Source organism: Lutjanus erythropterus, chromosome 7, assembly GCF_056507025.1.
Source record: "Lutjanus erythropterus isolate fLutEry1 chromosome 7, fLutEry1.hap2, whole genome shotgun sequence".
Lineage (NCBI taxonomy): Eukaryota > Metazoa > Chordata > Actinopteri > Lutjaniformes > Lutjanidae > Lutjanus > Lutjanus erythropterus.
The window spans coordinates 40,427,605-40,449,504 of NC_139323.1; the positions used below are offsets into that span (position 1 = coordinate 40,427,605).

The 21,900-nt window shown below is 41.1% G+C and overlaps 1 protein-coding gene across 1 annotated transcript in view; it reads left to right on the top strand.

Moving 5' to 3' along the window:
- The first annotated feature begins 3,823 nt into the window (after window positions 1-3,823).
- Window positions 3,824-21,900, top strand: part of ano8b (anoctamin 8b) — a 57,341-nt gene continuing 39,264 nt past the window's right edge. The window contains exon 1 of the mRNA XM_084723779.1: window positions 3,824-4,246. Coding sequence (XP_084579905.1) covers window positions 4,057-4,246 — 190 coding nt within the window. The 5' untranslated portion in view covers window positions 3,824-4,056. The remainder of the gene's footprint in view (window positions 4,247-21,900) is intronic.

Consider the following 21,900-nt stretch of genomic DNA (forward strand, 5'->3'; position numbering starts at 1 on the left):
GTATGTTTGTTGATGCAGCTGTCTATCTCAGTATGTAATTTATTTGTGGTTATCCAATTGTGGGATGAAGATAAATCTGGTTGTAAAATACAATAAAATCAACCTGTTTAGTAGATCCGCTCATTTTATTATCAAATTATTTAAAAATTTGATAGTTGGGGAAAACCTTGTGACAGATCATGGAAAGTGACAGAGGTGATGGTTCTGGTGCCTTCTGCAAAATAGAAACTGGTGAATATCAGACAAAGCTACTAGTATTTTACAACAAAACAGGCACAAAAATGACAAAAAAAAAAAAAAGTGTCAATTTAACAACAACACAACCAGCACCTCTGTCAAACTGTTTCAACAAAAACAGAACATATATCCTTTATTTATTCATCAGGGTAGGATTCATTGCAGAGCTGCATGGATACGTGTGTCTAACAAACTGGTAATATGAGTGTTAACTTGTTTATTTATGTATTTATTTATTATTGCAAATCAACTGCCATGTTCATTTTCATGCCTTGTCTTTTTGCTGTGTGTGATGTACAATGAGTTTTTGTGTCTTAGACTAACAATTGCTGGTCGTGTGGTCTGTAGGTTTTTCGTGACCTACATACATCATACATATCACAGTGTATAAACACAGACTAAAGGCTACATGTGCACTGGTGTGTGTGTGTGTGTGTGTGTGTGTGTGTGAAGGTGTGTGTGTGTGTGTGTGTGTGTGTGTGTGTGTGTGTGTGTGTGTGTGTGTGTGTGTGTGTGCCCCACTGCAGCTCCTTGCAGCTGTCAGCCCAGAGGGTGGTGAGTAAGCACAATTTCTGCTCCAAGACGAGGTACTTCTGAGCTGCGAGCCATATGAGGGGGAGGGCAGTGAAACACGGCATCCAGGAGGGCTGGCCAAGGAGATGGATTGTGTACATGTCAAAGAGGCCTGGCCCGAGGCCCGGGGAACAATCTTTAACTTGGGATCTCAATAATTTATTGGCTGCCCTGTGTGTGCACAAAGCATGACAGCTGCCACCTCACAGCTGTTGAGCACCGTCAGTACACAAACATCTTTGTCTCTTCTGACCAAAAAGGCTGTTATCAGAGCATGGATCTGGTTAAAGATAATTACCTCCACCCACCTTACACACACACACACACACACACACACACACACACACACACACACACACACACACACACACACACACACACACAGTTTAACTCCATCTCTGGTTGTAAAACTGCACAGTATGGTGATTTAGGACAGACACATTTCAGCAGAAGATCAACTGACAGAGTCTGCACCTCCAGTGTTTGTTTTGAAGGATGTGTTTGGGTGTAGTCTTGCTTTGCTTTCATCACCAATTGTTTGACTTGTTTGCTAATTTTAAAACCCAGTTTGGTCTGTAAAGTAGCCTTTCATGCATATATTTATTGATGTGGATGGTATAATGTTGAACTGACCAAGCATCATTTTTTATAAAAGTTGCTGCACACACAGTGTGTTTTACAGAGTGTCCAGTGGACTGAAGTGAAGTGACGTTACTTGTCCCTAGACCTGAGTGTCACTAAAAATTTAATCTATGAGGATATTTTTGCATTAATAAATAAGTCATAGTCTATTTAATCTTCCAGGACAGGATAGTGCATTTTCACTCACAGAGGTGCAATACCTGCTGGACTGCAGAAAGCACCTGCCTGAGAGACCTGAAAGGATTATTGTGTTTAAACTAAAGGTAGGTTCTGTATACGAATCTCTGACAGGCCACAAGAACTGGCAGAATTTTGGTGACTGGATTGGTAATGTTATCAAGTAAGCCATGCATTTTGTTTGTTTCTGTTAATGCAGCCAAGCAGATTCTATTTCTGTCACCAACCTGAAGCCTGGCTGCTGGCAGAGGTCACTGTAGGACGATAAATATACATCACTCCTGAAGGACGGTGAGACCGCGGGGACATGAACGCACATCAAATAATGTCAGGTTCTGAGAATTTAAAATTGGCTGTGCATTACGTTTGTAATAATAGCTACCTAAATTGATTATTTATTTATTATTTATGTCTTTATTTTAGATCCATGTGGAATGTCTCTCCTGTGTTTTGGTGCCGTTTGTTTATATGGAAATGAAGCCTGACAGTATCACATTCTGTAACTTTTACAATCAGGCTTCACAATAAATAATATCTGAAACAAAGAGTATGAAAATCTGTACTCAAGTACAAGTACTGATATAGTAAAGGTGTTTTAAAATACTTAAGTTGAATTACAAAGTATCTCAAAAACTACTCAGAATATTAGTTACTTTTTAACCATTGAGACTTAATGTATTATCAGTAACAGACATTTAGTAATGAGAGGTTTCTGTTTCTTCAAATCTTCAGTCTCAGTTACTCCCAGCTCCTGAACTGTTCTGCCCAGTGATCATGTAAAACCTGTGTCTGGTGCAGCATTTTGGCTTTTTAAATTTGGATATTACGTTAAATTGTACTTGGTACTCAATAATGATTTTAAAAGTAACTAAGTAGGTTACATTGTGTAATACAATACTTAAATACAAATAAGGGCAGACTTGCTTTTATCTACACATTTGCATATGCATCCCTACGCATTACGGCTGGCTGTTATATCCTGCATCCATTTGGAGTGATGGCTGCGCACGTCCTCAGGAATTATGCAAAACTAATTGTATGGAAAGGCAAACATGTAGTTAGGCTGGAGATATGATGGCTGTTGAACCACATGTTTGTGGTCATGTATGCGTAGCATTCATTTCTGAGGATGAGCACAACCATCACTGCAGCCATAACTCATAGAGATGCAGAGGGGTACGTATGCAAACGTGTAGTTAAAAAGAAACTACATCCCCGGCCTTAGCATACGCAAATGTGGTGAAAGGGATAGTTCACCCAAAAATGAAAATTCATTCATTACCCACTCACCCTCATGCTGACTAAAGGTTAGTTTTTAGTCCTTAAAACACTGCAGGAGTTTCACAGGAGAACAGCATTGCAGACTCTCCAAATAACTGAAGTGAATGTTGACCAGTTTTCAAACGTAAAAAAACAACTGGAAAAAAAAAGCCTCCATACTGCTCATCTGGTGTAATCGAAGTCTCCTAAAGCCCTGACATGCTGGTCATTTGCACAAACACATGGTCGCACCACACAAACCCAATTCAGTCAGTGTGCATCTACAAGTGAAAGTGGCTCTTAAGGACCTACAGTGAAGAGTTAAGATTAAAAACATGGTGTAAATGACGTCTTTCAAGTCAGCTTGGCATGCTGGGGGTTTAGGAGACTTAGATCATACTAGACAAGCAGCATCGAGGCATTTTATGCTTTTTTTCTGTTGTTTTTGTATGTTTGAAAACCGTTTGTCAGATTCTGCAAAGCTGTTTTCCTGTGAAACTCCAGCAGTGTTTTGTGGACTAAAAAACTAAACCTGACCTTTAATCGGCACGAGGGCGAGTAGATAATGACTGAATTTTCTTTTTTGGGTGAACTCAGGCCTATAACTAGATTTGGAAATAATACCCCCCCCCCACCCCTCCCCACCCCAAAAAAAGAAAAAAAAAAGGTTACTTAATTATAGTAATTAGAGTATTTGTAATTAGTTACTTTCACCCCTGCTTTTATCTCATAATTATGACTCTTATTTTTATAATTCTGACTTTTGGCGTTTTATCTCATAATTTAGACTTTTTAAAAAATCTACAATAGTCATAAAATCATCAGGCTACTATAGTGCATTGTTGTGAGATGTGTATGTGTGTGTGTGTGTGTGTGTGTGAGCCAGCCCCCCTCCCCCCGCCCTCCCTCTCTTTGTCCCTCCTCTGTAGTCGTCGGAGGAGCGCTCTGCTGTCCATCCTGCTCCAGAGTACCTCCACCAGGATGATCCGCCGCCGCACCGACACCGACAACCTTCACTTCACTTTCACACTCATTTAACCCTTTACTCGGACCCCCGCCGGCCGCCGCGCTTCACCCATGCTCTGCCCTCCTCCTGAGATGCGATACCGCTGCACAATTTCCCGGAGAATATCTTCATCGTCCGTCGCTCCTCGCTGATAGGAGAGCATGCCCGACCCGGGGACAGCAGGCGCCGCCGCTGCAGCCGCGGCGGCCGCCAGTGGCGCGACCACCGCTGGGGAAGGCTCCGAGAGCTCCCGGCACCGACACCGAGCGCAGCAGGGAGACGTGGAGAGGCCGGAGCCGGGCGCTGCCCCGCCACAAGCCTCCTCCTCCTCCTCCTCCTCCGGTGTGCTGGGTGAGTCGAGTGAGCCTGTTTGTCTTTGCGGGTTAGGAAGAGGAAGAGAGGACAGGTGAACGTGATGCTGGGAAACCAGACGAGCACCGCACCGCTCTTTTGTCTCCATGAGGGCGTCCCAAAATTACCAACTGATTAGACCTCAGGCCTATAAATAATGTCTTTGACTTGTATTACATGTTCTTATAGCAAATTAGCCTATTTATATTTTATCATCTCTTTAGGAAAATGGCTACATCCTCCTGTCTGGTTTTGACCTTATTGTATATCAGTCTGTCATAACGAGCTTTATTTCCACAGTATTCCTCTGGGTTCTTGTAGTAATTTCTGCTGTAGTGTTTTTTTCCACAGCATCCGTATATGCTGCTCGTAGACTATGATTGGCTGCTAGTTGTTTTTATTAGAGGGCTTTCCGTTCAGTTGTGTGTTATCTGTGAGAGCAGCTAATGTTTATGAACTTCATGATGTCATCCAGGGATTTCTGACTAGACTACTACAGACTGCTGCTGTCTGTCTCCATGTTATTGCCCCAGCATGAGCTGCCATGCTGCTGGACAGGGGCAGGTGCATGTTTTGTCATTTTAATGAGGGTTAAGCCATAAAGGCTGCCCCTCTCATAACTAGGGCCAAGTATTGGTGATAATCTGATAATCTGATACATATCAGTACACAGTGGTTATGATTTAAGATACTGAGATACTTTAAGCAAGGCTCAATGATAAGGCTTGTCTGCTTGGCTTCCTGGGGCAAGTAAAATGTTATGTTGGACGAGTAAATCTGGCAAAAATAATTAAACTCAATAACTATCATTTATTTATTAAAATATTTTTTAATGCAAAATGACAGAAAATGACATTGGAGATATCCATATTTTTCTTAGTTTATTATCATATTAAACAGAATATCTTTGGATTTTAGACAAAACAAGACATTTAAAGACATAATCTTGAACTTTGAAAAACTGGGATGGACATTTTCCATTTTCTGATATTTTATAGATGTTGCAGCCTTAGATTAAACATGACAGTTAACTTCAGTCTTTGTTGTTCTTTGACTACCTCTTATAGATAAAACAATTAGTACAGGGGCAAGTGAAAATTGACTTTGGGCAAGTAGATAAGTAGATTTCTAGAAGAAAGAAATATTAAAAGACCCATTAATGTTGAAGCCTGTGTAAGTAAGGTGATGATGATCGTAGTATAAATAATATTCCACCAAATCTGAGCTAAAAAAGTCTACTTTCTCACATAATCAGAACAGTGAAGATAGATTACTGTCTAGTGGTTGGGAGTTTAAACTCTACCATGCAAAGAGAAAGTCATATATCAAAATTCTGCAGACTTCTCTGGGCCTGAGCTCATCTGAGACGGAAAAGTGTGCTGTGCTGACAAGTCCACATATCAGATTGTTTTAGGATATCAGGGACGTTGTGTCCTCTGAGCTGAAGAGGAGAAGCAGCAGCTGGCATGCCACCCATGGCATCATGGGTAAAGAACCCAATTGATATGTAAAGACACATACAGGTTTTGGTGCAACATATGCTGCCATCTGCACGTCTTTCACGTTACATGCTTGAGTTACAAACAGGGTTGTTTAAAGGCAAGAATCTGGTGATGCAATACGAATCACGATACAGTAAGCAAGATGTCATTTATATTCTTGATTGATCGATTAGTCGTTCAGTCTAAAAAATGTCATAAAATCGTAAAAATGTTGATCACTGTTTCCCAAAACCCAAGATGACATCCTGAAATGTTTTGTCCACAATGCAAAGATATTCAGTTTACTATCAAAAGGACTAAAGAAACCACATTTAAGAAGAATCAGAGAAGTTAGATTTTTTTTTTTCATAAAAACATTGTCAATTAATCAATTATCAAAATAGTTGTTGATTAAAATTTTAACAATTGATTAATAAAGAATTAATTGATCAGTTTAAACACAACATGAAATGAACCACTGAATCTTTGCATGTATCACAATATCATGATATATATATATATATATACACACACACACATATATATATATATATAGTGTATGGATATTTCCTTACACCCCTACTGACAAAAAATATTCCCATAATTTATTACACCCCAATGCTGTGTGAAATAATAGTATTATTTACCTTTTTTTTCCAGAGCAGAACAGTCATGCTTTCTGTTTACTCTCCATGGCAGTGATAGTGGATTTGAATAGGCCATATCGTTGTGAGAATTGCGAGTGAGGCTATTTTTGGAGCAGACCACAATATTAGCCTGGGTAGAGAGTCTCAGCTGCCGAGCCAGGGTTGTTTTCCTGTGTGCGGCTGGGCTGCAGAGACGGTCTCTGTGCTCCCTGGCTGCGAGTGCTGCTGCAGAGTGATGCAGTGGAGCAGTGGGCTGTCAGCGGATGAGCGCTCCTCTCCACACTTGGTCGAGGTAACCTGAGCAGGCTGCTGCTGACTGGAGGAGCAGAGCCTGATGTCAGCTGGGCCCTTGAACGGGTTACAGGAGGGTCAGTAAAATTAGTTCAGTTTTACAGTTATAGCTTGATGCAGCTTTGGGATGTAGGAGGACTGGGACTCTAACAGGCAGATAGTAAACATCTACACACAGTTTACTGGTACCTAAAATGTCGTCTGTGACCCCTAGGGGGTCCTCCAAATTATTGAGTTGTTTTGTTTGTTTTTCAAAACTGAAAATACACATTTGCAAGAATCCAACATATTTTTAGCAAGAATAAAACAAAACAAAACAAACCTTTAATTTACACAACATTGACAAAGTCTTTGTGCAGAGCTGCCTGACCCACTAATCCACTGAGCTAGTTAGTTATATTATAGCAACATATTGGCCAATTAGCTGCAACCCTGTCACTGTTTCAGTAGTTGTAACCCTAACCTGTACTGTACATTTACTGCCAGACTGACAACTTATGCTCCAATATGAGCAGGGCCGTCACCAGGTCTGCTGCTCGCTCTCCCTCTCTTGCACAATACATCTGGTCATATAAGTGGTCTTGTTGCCTTATTCGGATGATTTTTTGATCCCTTTGAATTGTGCCATGAAGAATAGATATGATGTTAAGACAGTCACAGTTTGTCACACAACAGTTGAAGCATAAGACTGTGAAGATACAAAAAAAACATTGAAATTGACAAACATCATGTGTGTAATTCATGGCACAATTCAAACGGTATCAAAAAGTTATTTGTGTACCGTTGATATTTTTTTTCTTCGCGTCTTTATTAAAACTGTCTTAGACCTCATGCATCTCAGACAATAAAAAAACTGCATCACAGTTTGTGGTTGAGAGGTAATCAGAAATATTGAGAGCAGTGACTGTCTCAGCCTCTTGAAACCTCCTGATCCCACTCGCCATGCCTGGGTCATGAGAGAAGGATTGGGTTTGGGGACTTCAGTGGGATTAACATGATATCACATAACCGCCCTCACACGTGTCAGTGTCAGTCAGCCGGCACAGCGCACGCTCAGGGTGATTTCTCCGGTTGAGATTTTGGTTGCGGCCTGGAAGGATTTTCCTCACTGGAGGCTTGGATGCTCGATTGTCTCCATGCCTCCACCACATTTTCCTAATCCCTCCACAGTAGACTGGAACGACTTTGATCCTCTCAGCCATCTCCCTTTGTAGCTCACACACTCACAAGCCGGCGTTTCAAAGATTAATTAAGCGCCCATCATTAGAAAAAGCAACGTAAAAGTCTCACCAATTAGTTTGTGTTCCCTCTGAGGCCAGTGTTGATAAGATTCTGTGTTATGGAAATCAGGTCATGTAATTTGTGGTTGCCCAATCAGCCAGCGCAGTGGTTTGGGATGTAGGACATTTGTTAGGATATATGGTGAGATTCATTCTCACATTGGAAAAAGGAATGTGTCTTTCCTGAAAACCTGTGTGATTTGAACTCGCTCTGTTGTTCTGCAAATTACCTTTTTACTTTTATTCTGTGCTTGATCTTCACGTTTAATTCACAGTGAGTGTTTTTTTTTTGTTTTGAGCTGCTGAAACTTGAGGCTTAATGAGATGGTGTGGAGACGACAACTGAATAGTTTCTCTCATCAGGGCAGTGTCCAAAAGACTTTAGTAATTAGTCTATTGTATCCTCATGCATGGTGCTCTTCACAGGAGCTATTACACTGAAGTAGCTCTTAAAGGGATAGTTTGGATTACTTGAAGTGGGGTTGCATGGTGTACTTATTGACAGTGTACTAGCTACAGTAGATGGCGATGGCAAGCTCCCAGTTTGGAGAAGCAGAGAGTGGCGCCAGCACAGAAGCTAAGCAGTGAACTGCTGTGGACGGGGTCAGCAAAAAAGCATATTTTAGTCACACTATATTTAGAATATTTTTCGCTGCTTTGCTTTGCTGTCAGATAACCTCTTTGATGGGAAACTGCTGTTATATAAACCAAATATCGTTCTGTCCAAACTGACCAAACTCCATAAGCGAAGTCAGTCATTTTAGCTCACAGAACACAGGAGCAAATGGCTTGCAACTTGTGGTGCATAAAACACCAAAAAAAAAAGCCCCATGCCTAATTGCCCAGTTCAGAATATGTAGGAATTTCTGTCACACTATAACACTCTTCATCATGATTTTATTTCTTTGCTTTTTTCGCACTGCTACACCATATAAATTGGGTTTCACTTCATAAATTAGAGAAAATTGTGAAGGTTTAGCAATTAAAGTCAATCAAAAATAATAGTTAGAAATCTTTTTTTCACTTGTGTCCTGATGTGATCTCCTGAGGCAGTGGTGAGATCTGAAGGGGTCCATTTTCAGCGATGTAAACTTATTTAACTCCATCCTTGATGCCTGGCATTAATACATGCACTTTACAGTCTGCAAAATGCATGAGAAAAATGTATTAAGCAGGGATCTGCACTCATCCATAGACTCTTGGCCAGAGCTCTGCTCGCTCCCTCACTCTCACTGCCTCTTAAGCAAGCAGAATACCTCAGCTTTGCTTCAGACAGATTTAGTCAGGTTCAGTGTCACACAGGTTGCTTTAAATACAGCAGTGGAAGGCAGGAGAGGAAAAAGCATGAAACTCCCAAAAGAAGAGCTGTTTTTTTCTCACAGCAGCAGCAGCACGCAGACCGAGCCATCGGTTCTGTGGCCTCCCACAGCTTCATAAATGAAGGAGCTGATGAATGTAATGCAGTGTGATATAATGACAGCAGTGTGTTGTGCCTAATGACTCCGAACTTAATGCCTCTCTCTGCATCTCTCTGCCGATCTCACTCTTAGTCATTGCATGTTCCACAGAGATATATTTCCTGTTCTCCTTCTCCTCTCCCCCTCCAGACTGAGTGCTGAGCTGCACATTAGCTGCATTAGCGATCGAGGAAAATCGCCTCACTGTGAGGTGACCTTGATGCTGGTGATGTTGGAGCTTTATTAACCTCACCTGATCGGTCAAACGCACGAGTGGCAGATCACCGATGAACCTGCTCTTAATGGAGGGAGACATTTCACGGTAGAATTAAGCAGACCGTCAGGCTAACTGTAAAAATTTACAGCTCTTTACTGTGATAACGCTTCATGTTTATTACCAGCAGCCTGCATTAAAACAGATCATTACAGTGAAGGAGGTGCTGATCAGCTGATGGTAAACACTGCAGTTACTCTCCTGGATCTAAGGATTCGCTTCTGACAAACCCTTTAACGGAAGAAAGGGTTTGTCAAGGGTTCTTTGTAAGTCTAAGGGTTCCATCAAGAACCCTTTTCTTCCAAAGACCCCTTTTTGGAAGAAACCGTTCTTCAAGGATTGTTGAAATACTTGAAGAACTCTTTTGTCAAGGGTTCTTTGTACCATAACATAAAAGGATTTTCTGTATAAAAGCACCCTGGGATGGTTCTAGATAAATCCATGGAAATATAAACAGGTTCTCGGTTGAACCCCCTTGGTGTTTTCTAGATAAAACCCTTGAACTATAAAAACTTTCTCGTTAGAACCCCTTGAGAGTGTTCTAGGTACAACCTTTAAAGGGGAAAGGGTTCTGGATATTCTCTGTAGAACCTTTCACAGATGGTTCTAGGTGTTGGGTTCTAGGTAGAACTCTCTCAAAGGGTCACAAATGGAACCTTTACAAAAGGGTTCTAACAGGAATCAAAACCCGTTCTCCTATGGGGACAAGCTGAAGAGCCCGTTATGGTTCTAGTTAGAACCTTTATTAGAGAGAGTGTAGTGCTGCAGTTGTTTTTTATAGATGTTCTGTTGATGTTTGTTTGTTTGGTTAACTCTCCTCATGTAAACCGTCCAAACTCATCGTTCTGCTGCAGGAACCATAAGATTCATCACCTCACGTTCCGGTGAGGATTAGGGATGAACCAATCGGACACACCGGCTCGATATCGACAGCTCCAGCTCTGACCTTATTAAGCAGATCGTGAATCGGCCACGATGTGACAGATCCACATTAAATACAGTTTCATCAACGTCAGAATTCAGCGTTTCTGCCATCAGTTACAATCATTAAGTCACAGTGGAGCCACTGAATACGTTCTTAGTGACACAGAAACCTTTCCTAAAAATGAGTCCAATGAGCTCCACTCTGTCTGCTATTCACATTTTAAATCTGGGAAAAGACAGCATGGTATCTCTACAGGCGCCCCGAGGCGAGGCAGGGAGAATCAGGAGAACAACGTGGATGTTTTTCTAGAAAAATGCAAGGCGTCCTGATTATAGGGAATAGTTAGGATTCTTTTACGTGAGGTCGTATGAGATATTTATCCACAGTCAGTAGTGATGTTGGAGGCTAAGCAGTGTGCTGCTGTTGACAGCAAAAAAGGTATTAAGCCTCTTTAAAAAAAAAAAAGGCTTGCCTTAAAAAAATCAATATCAACTTCAGGTATTTAGAATATTTTCACTGCTTTACCTTGCTGTCAGACAGCTTTTTTATGACAGAAAACTGCTGTTATATGAACCAAATATTGCCGGTGTTCTCCTGCCTCGATCTGTTAGTTTGTTCTTGGTCTTGGTTATGGGTGACCTCTGTGTTTTGAAATGTTAGTTTGGAGTCACACAATAATACAAAGTAGCCATTCGAGGCAGCGGTAGACCAGCAACTTCTGTGAGGTAAAATATATATCAGCATTTTCTCATCTGCATAGGTTGTCTGATGGCAAAGTAATCTTTAAAAGTATTTTACATGTATTCTCCTCCCTGCTTCTCCAAATAATTTCTGTAGGTCACACACTGACTAACACACACTGACACTGACATCCACATTTCAAATTTCTTATCACAGGACTAACAATGCTGCCTTATTTACCACATTTCTTCCTGTTTTCGGGGAGATTATTGACATGTTTCAGGTGTTTAAACAGGAGATTTAAGGAGGTGTTCCCTGCACTGAATAAATTCTTAAACAAACAGAGCAGCACGATCTGTTGACTTCATATCCTTTTAGTGACGGATCCCTGTGGCCGCGCCCTCCTGCCTGCAGCTCAGTTATGGTTCTTGTTGGCTTGTTTTTCCAGATGTAGAGATGATCTCCCACCTGTACCGTCAGACACGTTTAGGGGACGGCATCCCCCTGTAGCTGCTCTGTAGATGCCTATACTCTGAGCTATTAGACGCTGGCACGTTGTAGGAAGTTACAAACACTTTCCCGGAGTTGTGATAAACCATCTGTCTTGCCAGTGGTGATTCGCCTGCCCTAGATTCCCAAGTTTTTAATGGCTTAATCATATCAGCCATAATGCCTCTTTGCTTCTAGCCAACCAACTTCTAAATCCCCATTCATGCTCTGTGGAAATTTACACTTTTCCATTTATAGCCATGAAGATTATCAAACTGTAAGCAGAAAATGATAATGCACACTCCAGGGCTTAATGCATTGCACGCACGCACACACACGCACACACATGCAGGGCATGCTGCTGGTGTTGCCTGTCTCCTCCTCGTTGTGTGTGGAAGCACTGACATGTTGCAGAGACCTTATCGGCCAGTTTAGGCTCCATCCTCTGTGATCAAAGCCGAGTCAATAACCAGCCTCATCCTGTGTGTAACTGATATTGCATTCGTAAAGGAGAAAGTAAGATTGAAGCGCATGCGGTCACCTTGTCCTTTATCCTCTGTGACTGTAGGCCTGGATTTGATTTCTTTCTTTTTTTTTTTTTTAGTAGTTGCTAAGCAAAGCCAGGAGAAATACAATGACCACGGTGAATGCTGTTTTTAGCCTCGGTCGTGGGGAATTGCTCCACATTAGCCACTCTGCAGCCTCAAGAGAAGGCTAAAGGGCTATGAAAGTGTAACGTACAACACATGGGGGAGGAAAGCTCTTTCTCCTCCAGCTAACAAATAGACATGATCCATGTCAGTGTTAGCGCAGAGCCAGTCAACGAGAGGCAAGGGACTTATAAAGCACTATCAGTCTGTAACGTAGGTCTTCATCCTCTCTATCGTTCTTGTTCGCCTCTTAAAGGGATAGTTTGGATTATCTGATGTAGGATTATAGGAGGTATTTTTTGATTTGCCGGCACGCCCCCAGTTAGGAGAAGCAGAGAGGGGCACCAGCATGGAAGCTAAGCAGAGTACTGCTGTGGATGAGCAACAAAAGGTACTTTGGCGACTTATAAAAGGTTCACTTCAGTTTAAGTTAAGAGTTCAGCGTTAATGGTATTTTTTACTGGCCCGGATGGACAGTTTGGTCAGAAATCTACTTGCCAGAAATCAATTTTTACTTTCCCCTGTACAGATTTGTTCATTTATCAGTGTTTGTCAAATAACAACAGAGATTTAAGTTAATTGTCATATTTAATCAGAGACTGCAACATCTATATGCACATTGCGGTTTTTCTTAGCTGAAGGTGATTTCTTTAAATGTCCGATGTTCAATTTAATAGGATAAAAAACAAAGAAAACTGGGAAATCTCCATATTTGAGAGGCTGAAAACAGACAAAAGCCATTTTGCGTGAGAAATCACATCAAATAATTTGAGCCATCCCTCTAATACCCCTCTGTGTCTTCCATGTGTTTGGTAGGTAGAATGGTGCAATCAATCTTCATCATCTCTCCTCATTACCCTCTGTGGCAGGCAGATTGTCAAAGTTAAACTTTACTCTCAAAAATGCCGCAGCACACGCAGGCTTCCTCTGATGATGACTCCATACGGAGGAGTCACTCCTCCATCGCTTTACTGTTTTAGCCGATGTTGTATTTTTCCTGCGTGGCTCTGTTTTTTTTATTGTGTTTGGTAACGGTGTAGGGCAGGAAGGTAGTTTGTTTAGTGCACACGAGGAACAGAATCAGTGCTCATCAGCCTCTACCCTTTATCTCCGACTGAAGTGTTTACGGAGAGTAAGTCTTGTGTGCAGCTGTGGGGAAAACAACACTTTCTGCTCATACATTAGCATAGAGCCCACAGCACCAGATGACAGATAAGAGCTTGGCGGAGGGTCCCCTCCCTGTGAGATTTCACCTCAATAAATCTCCTGTTAAAATCAAGTATTCTCCCTTTTCTGGTCCTCCTTTTTAATCCTTGTTTGTGTAGAAGTTCTCATATAATGTTCATTTTTAAGCTTGCCAGAAGCAACATCTGTCACCGAGGCACTGCGTTGTTTCTGTAAGTCCTTGCTGGACTTTCTGTGATGCCGGTGCCATTAACCTTCAAAAAACAGCAGTGGAGCCAAGGACCGAGTTTTAGCCAGTAGGCAAATTGAGGGGAGATGAGGGAGGATGCCATCAAAATAACACAAATGCACCCCCCCCCCCCCTTTTAATCTGCCGCCCCCCCTTCTCCGTCCCCTAGTTAGTGGCAGAGAAAGTGCAGGGGCAGAGGGGTTGTTTTACTGAATATATTAGTCTAGTCTGCCTGACTCACTGGTCCTTTATCTGACTGAGATTTGTGCAAATTATGATCTCCGTGGCCCTGACCATGACTCTGAAATATCAGTGGCCTACCTGGAGCTGTCTGTGCTGCCGAAATAGGCGACAGTTTTATAATTGTTCCTTTTGTCTCTCAGTCCTGCTCCTCTGTCAGTTTCGTGATTTTGATGAAATATCTAATTTAATTTATCTCGACTGATATTGCAGTTGCAATATTATGGTTTGCAATATTAGAGGAAAGGATGATTTTTACACTATTATTCTCCCTTTCTTTGAAAATCACATAATTTTTTTTCAGGGATATTTTCTGAAGTCTAGAGAATGATATGTTGGCCTGTACACTTCTGCAGCTCCACAGTGTTGAATTTAAAATGGTATTTTGACACACGTTTCTCCTTTAACAGACATCGTGCATTCTGTGATTTGAATATTGCGGTTGACCATATTATAGTTTTAAATAAGATTTTGATTAATTTTTCAGTCCTGGTTGAAATCTGCAAGATGCCACTAATTCCCACACACTGGTCCTATAGATTTGTTTATTAATGAGAAAATTCAGTGTCTACAAGGTCAGTAATTAGATAAAAAAGTTTAACCTTTTGCTTGAATGTGCAAAAACTTTTTATTTCGGTGGCTTTGGGGCAGCAGAAACAGAGCTGTTTTTGGTCTCCACCAAATCCTGAGGGAAATTTATGGCTCTTTAGTCGCTTAATGCTTCACTTTGTTCACCAACTATTCTCTTACTGTGTCGATCTGCTGTTTGGTGCTGAGCCGGTAGTGCACAGTGAGTTTCTAGACCTTTTTAATGAATCACAGCTGCCTGCTGTGCACAAGAATTAAACTATGAGAGCTGAGAGAGTGAATCAAAATGATAAAGTTGTGGTCAGGCAGCTGAATGCTGTGCTGAAACTGGCTGTAAAGCTCAACAAAGCTGAGCGGAGCTGCAGATTCAGGTGATAATTCTCTGTAGATTCATCACTATAAGTGACCCTATTTCATATTGTTTTCACAGTCATCATTTGATATGTTCTTATTATGAAAATATTGATTATAGCTGCTTCAAAATACAAAATACAGACAGTTTTCTTGCATGTTGACTCCACTTTATGAAGTGACAGAAGTGATATTGGATTAGCCCCTTGAATCCCAGCCTTTCTCTTATATTTACCATTAAGTATCATTCATGAGGTTGGAAAAAATGAATTATTCCACACTGTCCAACAGAATCACATATATATTCTGTGTCTGCTTGTTCCAGTTATTCATTGAGGCCACTTGAAGTTTACACTGAATGAAGTATTTTAACCCAAGACGCCATGTTTTTATGGCTGCACCGTTGCATCAGATGGAAATATTCTTATGGTCTTGTGCATAATTCCATGCACAGTTTCCAATAACTCAACCTGACATCTGTGGGGAGCTTCGGGATCTCCACTAGAATTTTAAATGAAGCCGTGTTGGTTTAAACAAAGCTCGGCTGCTCAGCGTGAGTTTGTTCTGACTCGTCGTCTGAAGGGTCATTGAGGTTGAAGAGGTTTCAGTGTGTCAGTGCTGAGGTAGTTTTCGCTCTTCTTCTTTTTGTAAAGTTTCGGTTTGCGTCTTTTCTTTCTTCTTGTGTGAGAAGCCCAGTCAGATTATGGCCACTGCCTCTAATAAGAATCTGACTGTGGTGAAAGTCTTTCTTCGGCTGAGAGGGAACATTCTGTTCCAGATTGTATATTTGCACATTGTCAATGTTGACTGATGAAAGCCTTAAGTTCCAGCTTCTATTGAGCTTCCTTCTCATATATTTCCGCCGTCTTTACCCTTCCATTTTCTCTTCTCTCCTCGCCTTTTTGTTTACCGTTCAGTCCACACCGTCACATATAAAATAACATGCACTCTGTGTGTCATGTAGCTGCACATCTTTTGGTCAGAGAATCATGACTCTGGTGCTCTGCGTTAAGGTTGCTGCAGCTTTTACTCCTGTCACCTCCCTGAGCAAAGTGCTATGCGAAGGCTGCGATTGTGCCATGTTTCTGAGGATGCCTGAAGAAATTGGCTGTCAAGGAAAATAAACCGCATTGCCACTGCTGTAACATCCGTATTTGCATTTGAGAGTGAAATATCCCCAGTTTTTTTTTTTTTTTTCACTCTCCACTCCTGATCGGTGTTTATTGAGGCAAGAGTCAACAGCCTGTTGTTTGTGTGCGGCTCTCTGAGTTTAACTGTCTCTATTCAGTGAGAGAAGAATAATTAATTTTCCTATTTTTTAAACTAAGTTGGCTTTAAAGATGAGGCAACTTTAGAAAACTATAAAACCAGTTGCTCCAGCTGCACTGTGAACCCAATTCATCCATGACACAAAATTTTAATTATGTTTACTTGACACAAACACTCATCCTTCATGAGACTGAAATATTTTTGTTTTGAGTTCTCACATATCACAAATCATCAACCAAACACAAAATACATCTAAAAGCCAAAGAGTGCGCTGTTTTTCATCGGCTGAGAGCAAAGTCCCTTGCAGCCAATGTCAGCACGTCTGCAGCCAGCATCTACATCACGTAACTTAACTCTCCATGGACAACAAAACTTTTAAGTGCAGCATCGAAAACGTTATCGACATCTTCAGGTGATTGATCAGCCTGTTGGATAAGTTGTTGTTGTTGGAGAGAACTGGGCTTCTTTTGTTGGTTTCGCATTTTTACAAACGTTAGCTAAAACTCAGCCACTGGCTGCGTCCAAAATTCTTTACCAAGGTGCTATTTAGCGCGGTACAACAGTGCATGAGATTTATTAGTATGTTCGAAACTTTAATAGGAGGAAATTGCAGAGTATTAACAGGGATTAGAGGGATGGATTTGAAACGGGAGTGAGAGGTAGGGAGGGATTTTTTTGGTGTGTGTGGTGTGTAATGCTCCAAGTAAATAATAACACTGAAGTTAAGAAGTTCTGACTTAGTTTTTGCAGCAGGAAATACATTTTTTGTTATTACAGAGAGAATAAAGTACTTAAAAAGGGTACTAGTATGTTATCGGTTCAAATGTGAATAGTACCACACCTAACCTGAGATCCTATTTTTATAGTTTGAAAAAACACAGATGTTAGAATCTGACTGTGTATCTTTAATACGTTTGATGATAAGTCATGGTTGCTTGCATAAAATTTACTTAGAGCAGTTTCTTTTTTTTTTTTTGTGCCAATCATGGAACAAAGTAGCTCCACAAGGAGCAGCTGCAGCTGGAAGTTCTTTTGAAATGAAGAACTGATTCTTCAAACTGAAACAATGTAAAATGAAATGTTCGTCAGTGTGACTGAAGAGTTGTTCAACTTGAAATCCTAAGGTTATTGAACATGCTTTCGAAAGTTCAGTTAACTTACTTTTTTTTGTTTTTACTGTGCACATTAAAAGTTTGTGTCCACGCTGTCTAGAATAAACACTGAGGTTGTGGGAGCTAATTGCCGTTTAATTTGCTCAGTCCTGTTTCAGATGAACCAGTCCTCATAAAACAACTTGTGCATAAAAATGTATTCACCGTCTACCCAATTTCCATTTTGAAACATGCATAAGATCGTCCTGACCTTCCTAACATTCCTCTGTAGAAACTCTGGAGTTAAATAAATCAGGATGAAATTCTGCATAGATCTTCCTCAAGCTTCCTTTTGAAAGACACGGGAAATCAAAGCTGACTAAGCCATTTAAGATGTCTTCCTCTGCTTGTCATTGAGCTGGAAAGGAAATGGGAGGAATGGCGTAGTAATGTACAATAATCACTGGTTCCTCTGGGTATTGATCCGACTCCCTCCCGTCCTTCCTGTCCAGGAATAGAACAACATACCCTCGTACAGACTGGTTAATCCACCGCCATCAGACTGACTGACTCGCTGCTACAGTATCTTACAGTAAATTTACTCTTCTTTTATCATCCTGCCTTCTATCGCCAAAGTGCCAAGCATAATTTCTGATGTGAATAGAAATACCCTGTTGGCCTGACGTTTATTGGAATGTCCCACTTCACTAGAGTGCCTGATTATCTAATGATTATCTAATGATTATAATTATGAATGACCTCCTGAGACGTTTGCACAAACTGAATCCCCCCAGTTTCGATGAGAGCAGTCTCATTTCTATATTTCTTCACATAATATTATTAACCTCAGCTAAACAGCTGTGGCTGCAACTTTCCTAGACAAAAGTTTGCAAAGGTTGTAGTGTGGTAGAGTCTGTCAGATGTACAGTAACAGGCGTACATTAGACACTAATGCCTTCTGTTAAAGCTCCTTAAAAATGTATGAGTGTGTTTTCTCTGAACGCCTGAGTTGTTTGGTTCTCCATATGACCCTCTGTGTGCTCTGAATGAGAAGAACTTTTATGTCACAGTGATTAAATTTGCATTGTAGCGCAGCTCACCCCCTCCTTGCCTTTAGGTAAAACTTTCAAGTTAAAGAAATAGCAACATATTTTCTGAAACACACAATGTGTTGTGTATTTGCTTTCTTTCAGAGAGTTTAACTGGAGGATTGATGCCTCTCTCATGTCTGTGCTAGGACTGCAACTACAATTGTTCTATTCTTAATTATTTGTTTAGTTGTTTGGCCCATAGTATGTTAGAAAATGGTTAAAAAAGTTAATCACTGTTTTTTAAAGCCCAAGACGATGTCCTCCAATGTCTTGTCACTTGAAGGTGAAAAATGTAGCTCCTTAGAAATCGCTGTGTTGGACTGTCTTTTCTTTGTGCTGCTGCTTTTAGTCTGCAAAACAACTTCTCTCTGGGATTATAATAAAGTTGAAGTTGAAAGAAAGTTTGGATCTGTAGACGGTATGATGGTTAAATAGGTTGAAGTGAGTTGTTTCCCCCTCCTCCCCAGACTCGACGCTCAGGCAGGTTGCCTACAGGCTGCAGGGACACTGACCTTACACAAGTGTAACACGAGTGCAACATTTTAATTTTACACTGACAAGCGATGAGACCCACACTGAAGGTTGTTCAGCTGTTTACGACTGTCAGTTGTCTGTCTGTTATCCTGAAAACAGAAGCCCACTGCTCTGAAAATATGTCCTGGACTTTAAGTTTTCTAAACATCTACTCCTAAAAGATTATTAATGATTTCTTAAACAGACACTAAGTCATTTGAGAAACGTTCTGTATTAATTTTAGGTCCATGTAAAGTAAATAAATGTGAAACGGTGACAGTTTGTCGTCACTGGCTGCTCGCGGTTTGCGAGGTCCATCTTATGTGTGACTCGGGTTGTTGTTAAAGCCTCATAAATGACACTCTGCTTGTGGTACCGAAGCATGATTTCTGGAAAGAGACATTGCTGTCGAGTTTTTCAAATGTATTTTTTGGTGCTTTGGACGCCACAAGCAGAGTGCCATTTAATTCCATAATATTGGAAAGAAGACGGACATCTGTGCGGCAAATATCTCCAAAATTCTGCAGCTTGCATCAAATAAATCTAGATGGATAAATAGAACTACAGGCCAGAGGTAAAAAAAAAATATGTATTTTTTTGATTTTGGGGTGAACTGTCCCTTTAAAACTGCCCCATACAACACAGAAATGACCACTTGCATGTGTTCACATTGTTGCTGTGTGTAATCTGTGTCCTTTTGTTCTGTGTGTTAATCAGAAAACCCTTCCTCCTCTTTGGCAGTTGCTCGCTACTCAACAACGGGGTCTGTTTGCTCCACAAAGACGGCTATTCATTCCACTATATTCATCATCACCACTCGCTTATTCATAATTCGTAATCCCCCTCTTGACAATGCTCAATTCAGCCAGTTAGATAACCAGTCTGTGGTTGTCTGAAGGAGTAGTCTGCATCGACGCAGCATGAAAGGGACTCAGCGTTGGCTTTGGTTCATGATTGTTACCTGACTGAATAGTAGCATCATTTTCCTCATTTAACCCCAGCTTTTTAACAGATATGACGGCTCAATCCCTGTGGGTTTTTTTTTGCTCTCTCGTGGAGGAAGCTCACCCAAATTAACCAGCTAACCCCGAATGAACCGCTGATTAGCCTACTTGGCAGAAAAAGAGACAGTGTGGGAAATGAAGGAGGCGGATATAGCGAGTCCAAGTGAGGAGAAGCAGAGACAAAAAGTGAAGTAAAGGAGAGAAAGAAGACGGGATGGTGGAAAAGTGATACTTCAACTATTCTGCTGTGCGAGCATGCTGGCTCTTTTCTTCCTACGTGGTCCTGCCTCGTCCTTCTCTTGGCCCGCAGCCACGGGCGGCTCCGGTGTCACATGTAATCATTGTTATTTTGAAGCCAAGGACGAGTCCCTATTATACTACCTGCGCCTGTTAATGAGGAAACCAGAGTTCTGACATCCACCCTTTGTCACAAAGGTGGAATAGACATCTCCTATCTCCTTCCTGAAGAGAGACAGCCCTAATCTCAACTACATCATGTTCTTTTATCCCAGAACAGGTCTCTCTAGTGATGTTTTTTAGTCACTCCAGCAGCACGGCGCTACGTACCATCAGTCAGACCACCACTTTCATCGAGCACCATCATGAAATTAAACTCTAATTTTCTCCAACACTTTGATTAATGACCAAATACTTGCAAAATTAATGACATTCCCATCAGCCTCACTTGTACTTTGTGTTTATGCTACATTCACTTTATACCATTCAGACTGTAATTACGAGTGTCTGGAAGAAAAAGTTTTAATCACGAGTCAAAGTTATGAGGAATTTCTGACAGCTGCGAAATCTCAGCAACAAGAACAACAGAGGCATCAACAGACCAATGGCAACATGGCAGCAAAGCCACTATCTCTGGTACTGCAGTTACATCTAATTATAATCTAATGGAATAATAGTTACAGCTGTAATTTAAATTAGTTAAAGACTGTTTTATATCTGTTGTCACGTGTTAATGTCACACACAACACATACAAGGAGGGTTTTCCCATTGTGCCAATATGGCGTGAATTCAGAATTTCTGCTGATTAGCAAATAATTGGATGCTAATATACTAAAGCACGATGATAAACATGGTAGAAACATTGTACCTGATAAACATCAGCATGTTAGCATGCTGCTGTTAGCACCGAGCTCTAGGCAGTACATCATTAAAGGTCCTGTCTTTGATTTTGGGTTGTCTCAGATGAAAGACGACCTGCATGAAAGAAATGAGGTGATGGTTTCAAAACAGTGGTCCTACGTCACGCTGTGAGGGAAGGTCAGAGACGGCCATTCTCACGGTCTTGCAACCAAAGACAGCCTGAGACAAAATTATGACAGTGTCAGAAATTTAACCACCTCACAGTCTGACTGCTGCTACAACAAACGTCTACTGACCAGCCAACAGGAATGCACAAATGTAGATTTATGTGTGCTACTTTACCATACTACCATACTATAAATACTTAACGTTACCTCAAGCTCCTTTTGCAATAGTGGTAGCCCACTTTGGCCTCTTTTCCTGCCACGACTGGGGACACACTCTCCTCCTTGTCCTCCTTTTTGGATTTTCTTCCATTCAGATAAACACCACTTTCACAAAGCTCAGTTCTTGCTTAGCTTTATTGTTGGTCACTATAGCACTATACAGACAGATGATGCACACTGTTGCTTTCATGCATTACTGGCTTGCGTTGTAGCCGGCAGGTGTGATTATTGTGCATACATCAAACTTGATGTTGTACCCAAGTTTAGTGAAACCATGTTGCGTGGTGTGGCTGCTTAAACTAACAAGAGTGCTGAAATCTCACAGTTTGTAGGAGGCTTAAGATTTAAGGGGATCTATTGGCAGAGAATCACAGAAATGGACTATAAGATTCATAAGTATGTTTTCAGTAGTTTATAAGCACCTGAAGATAAG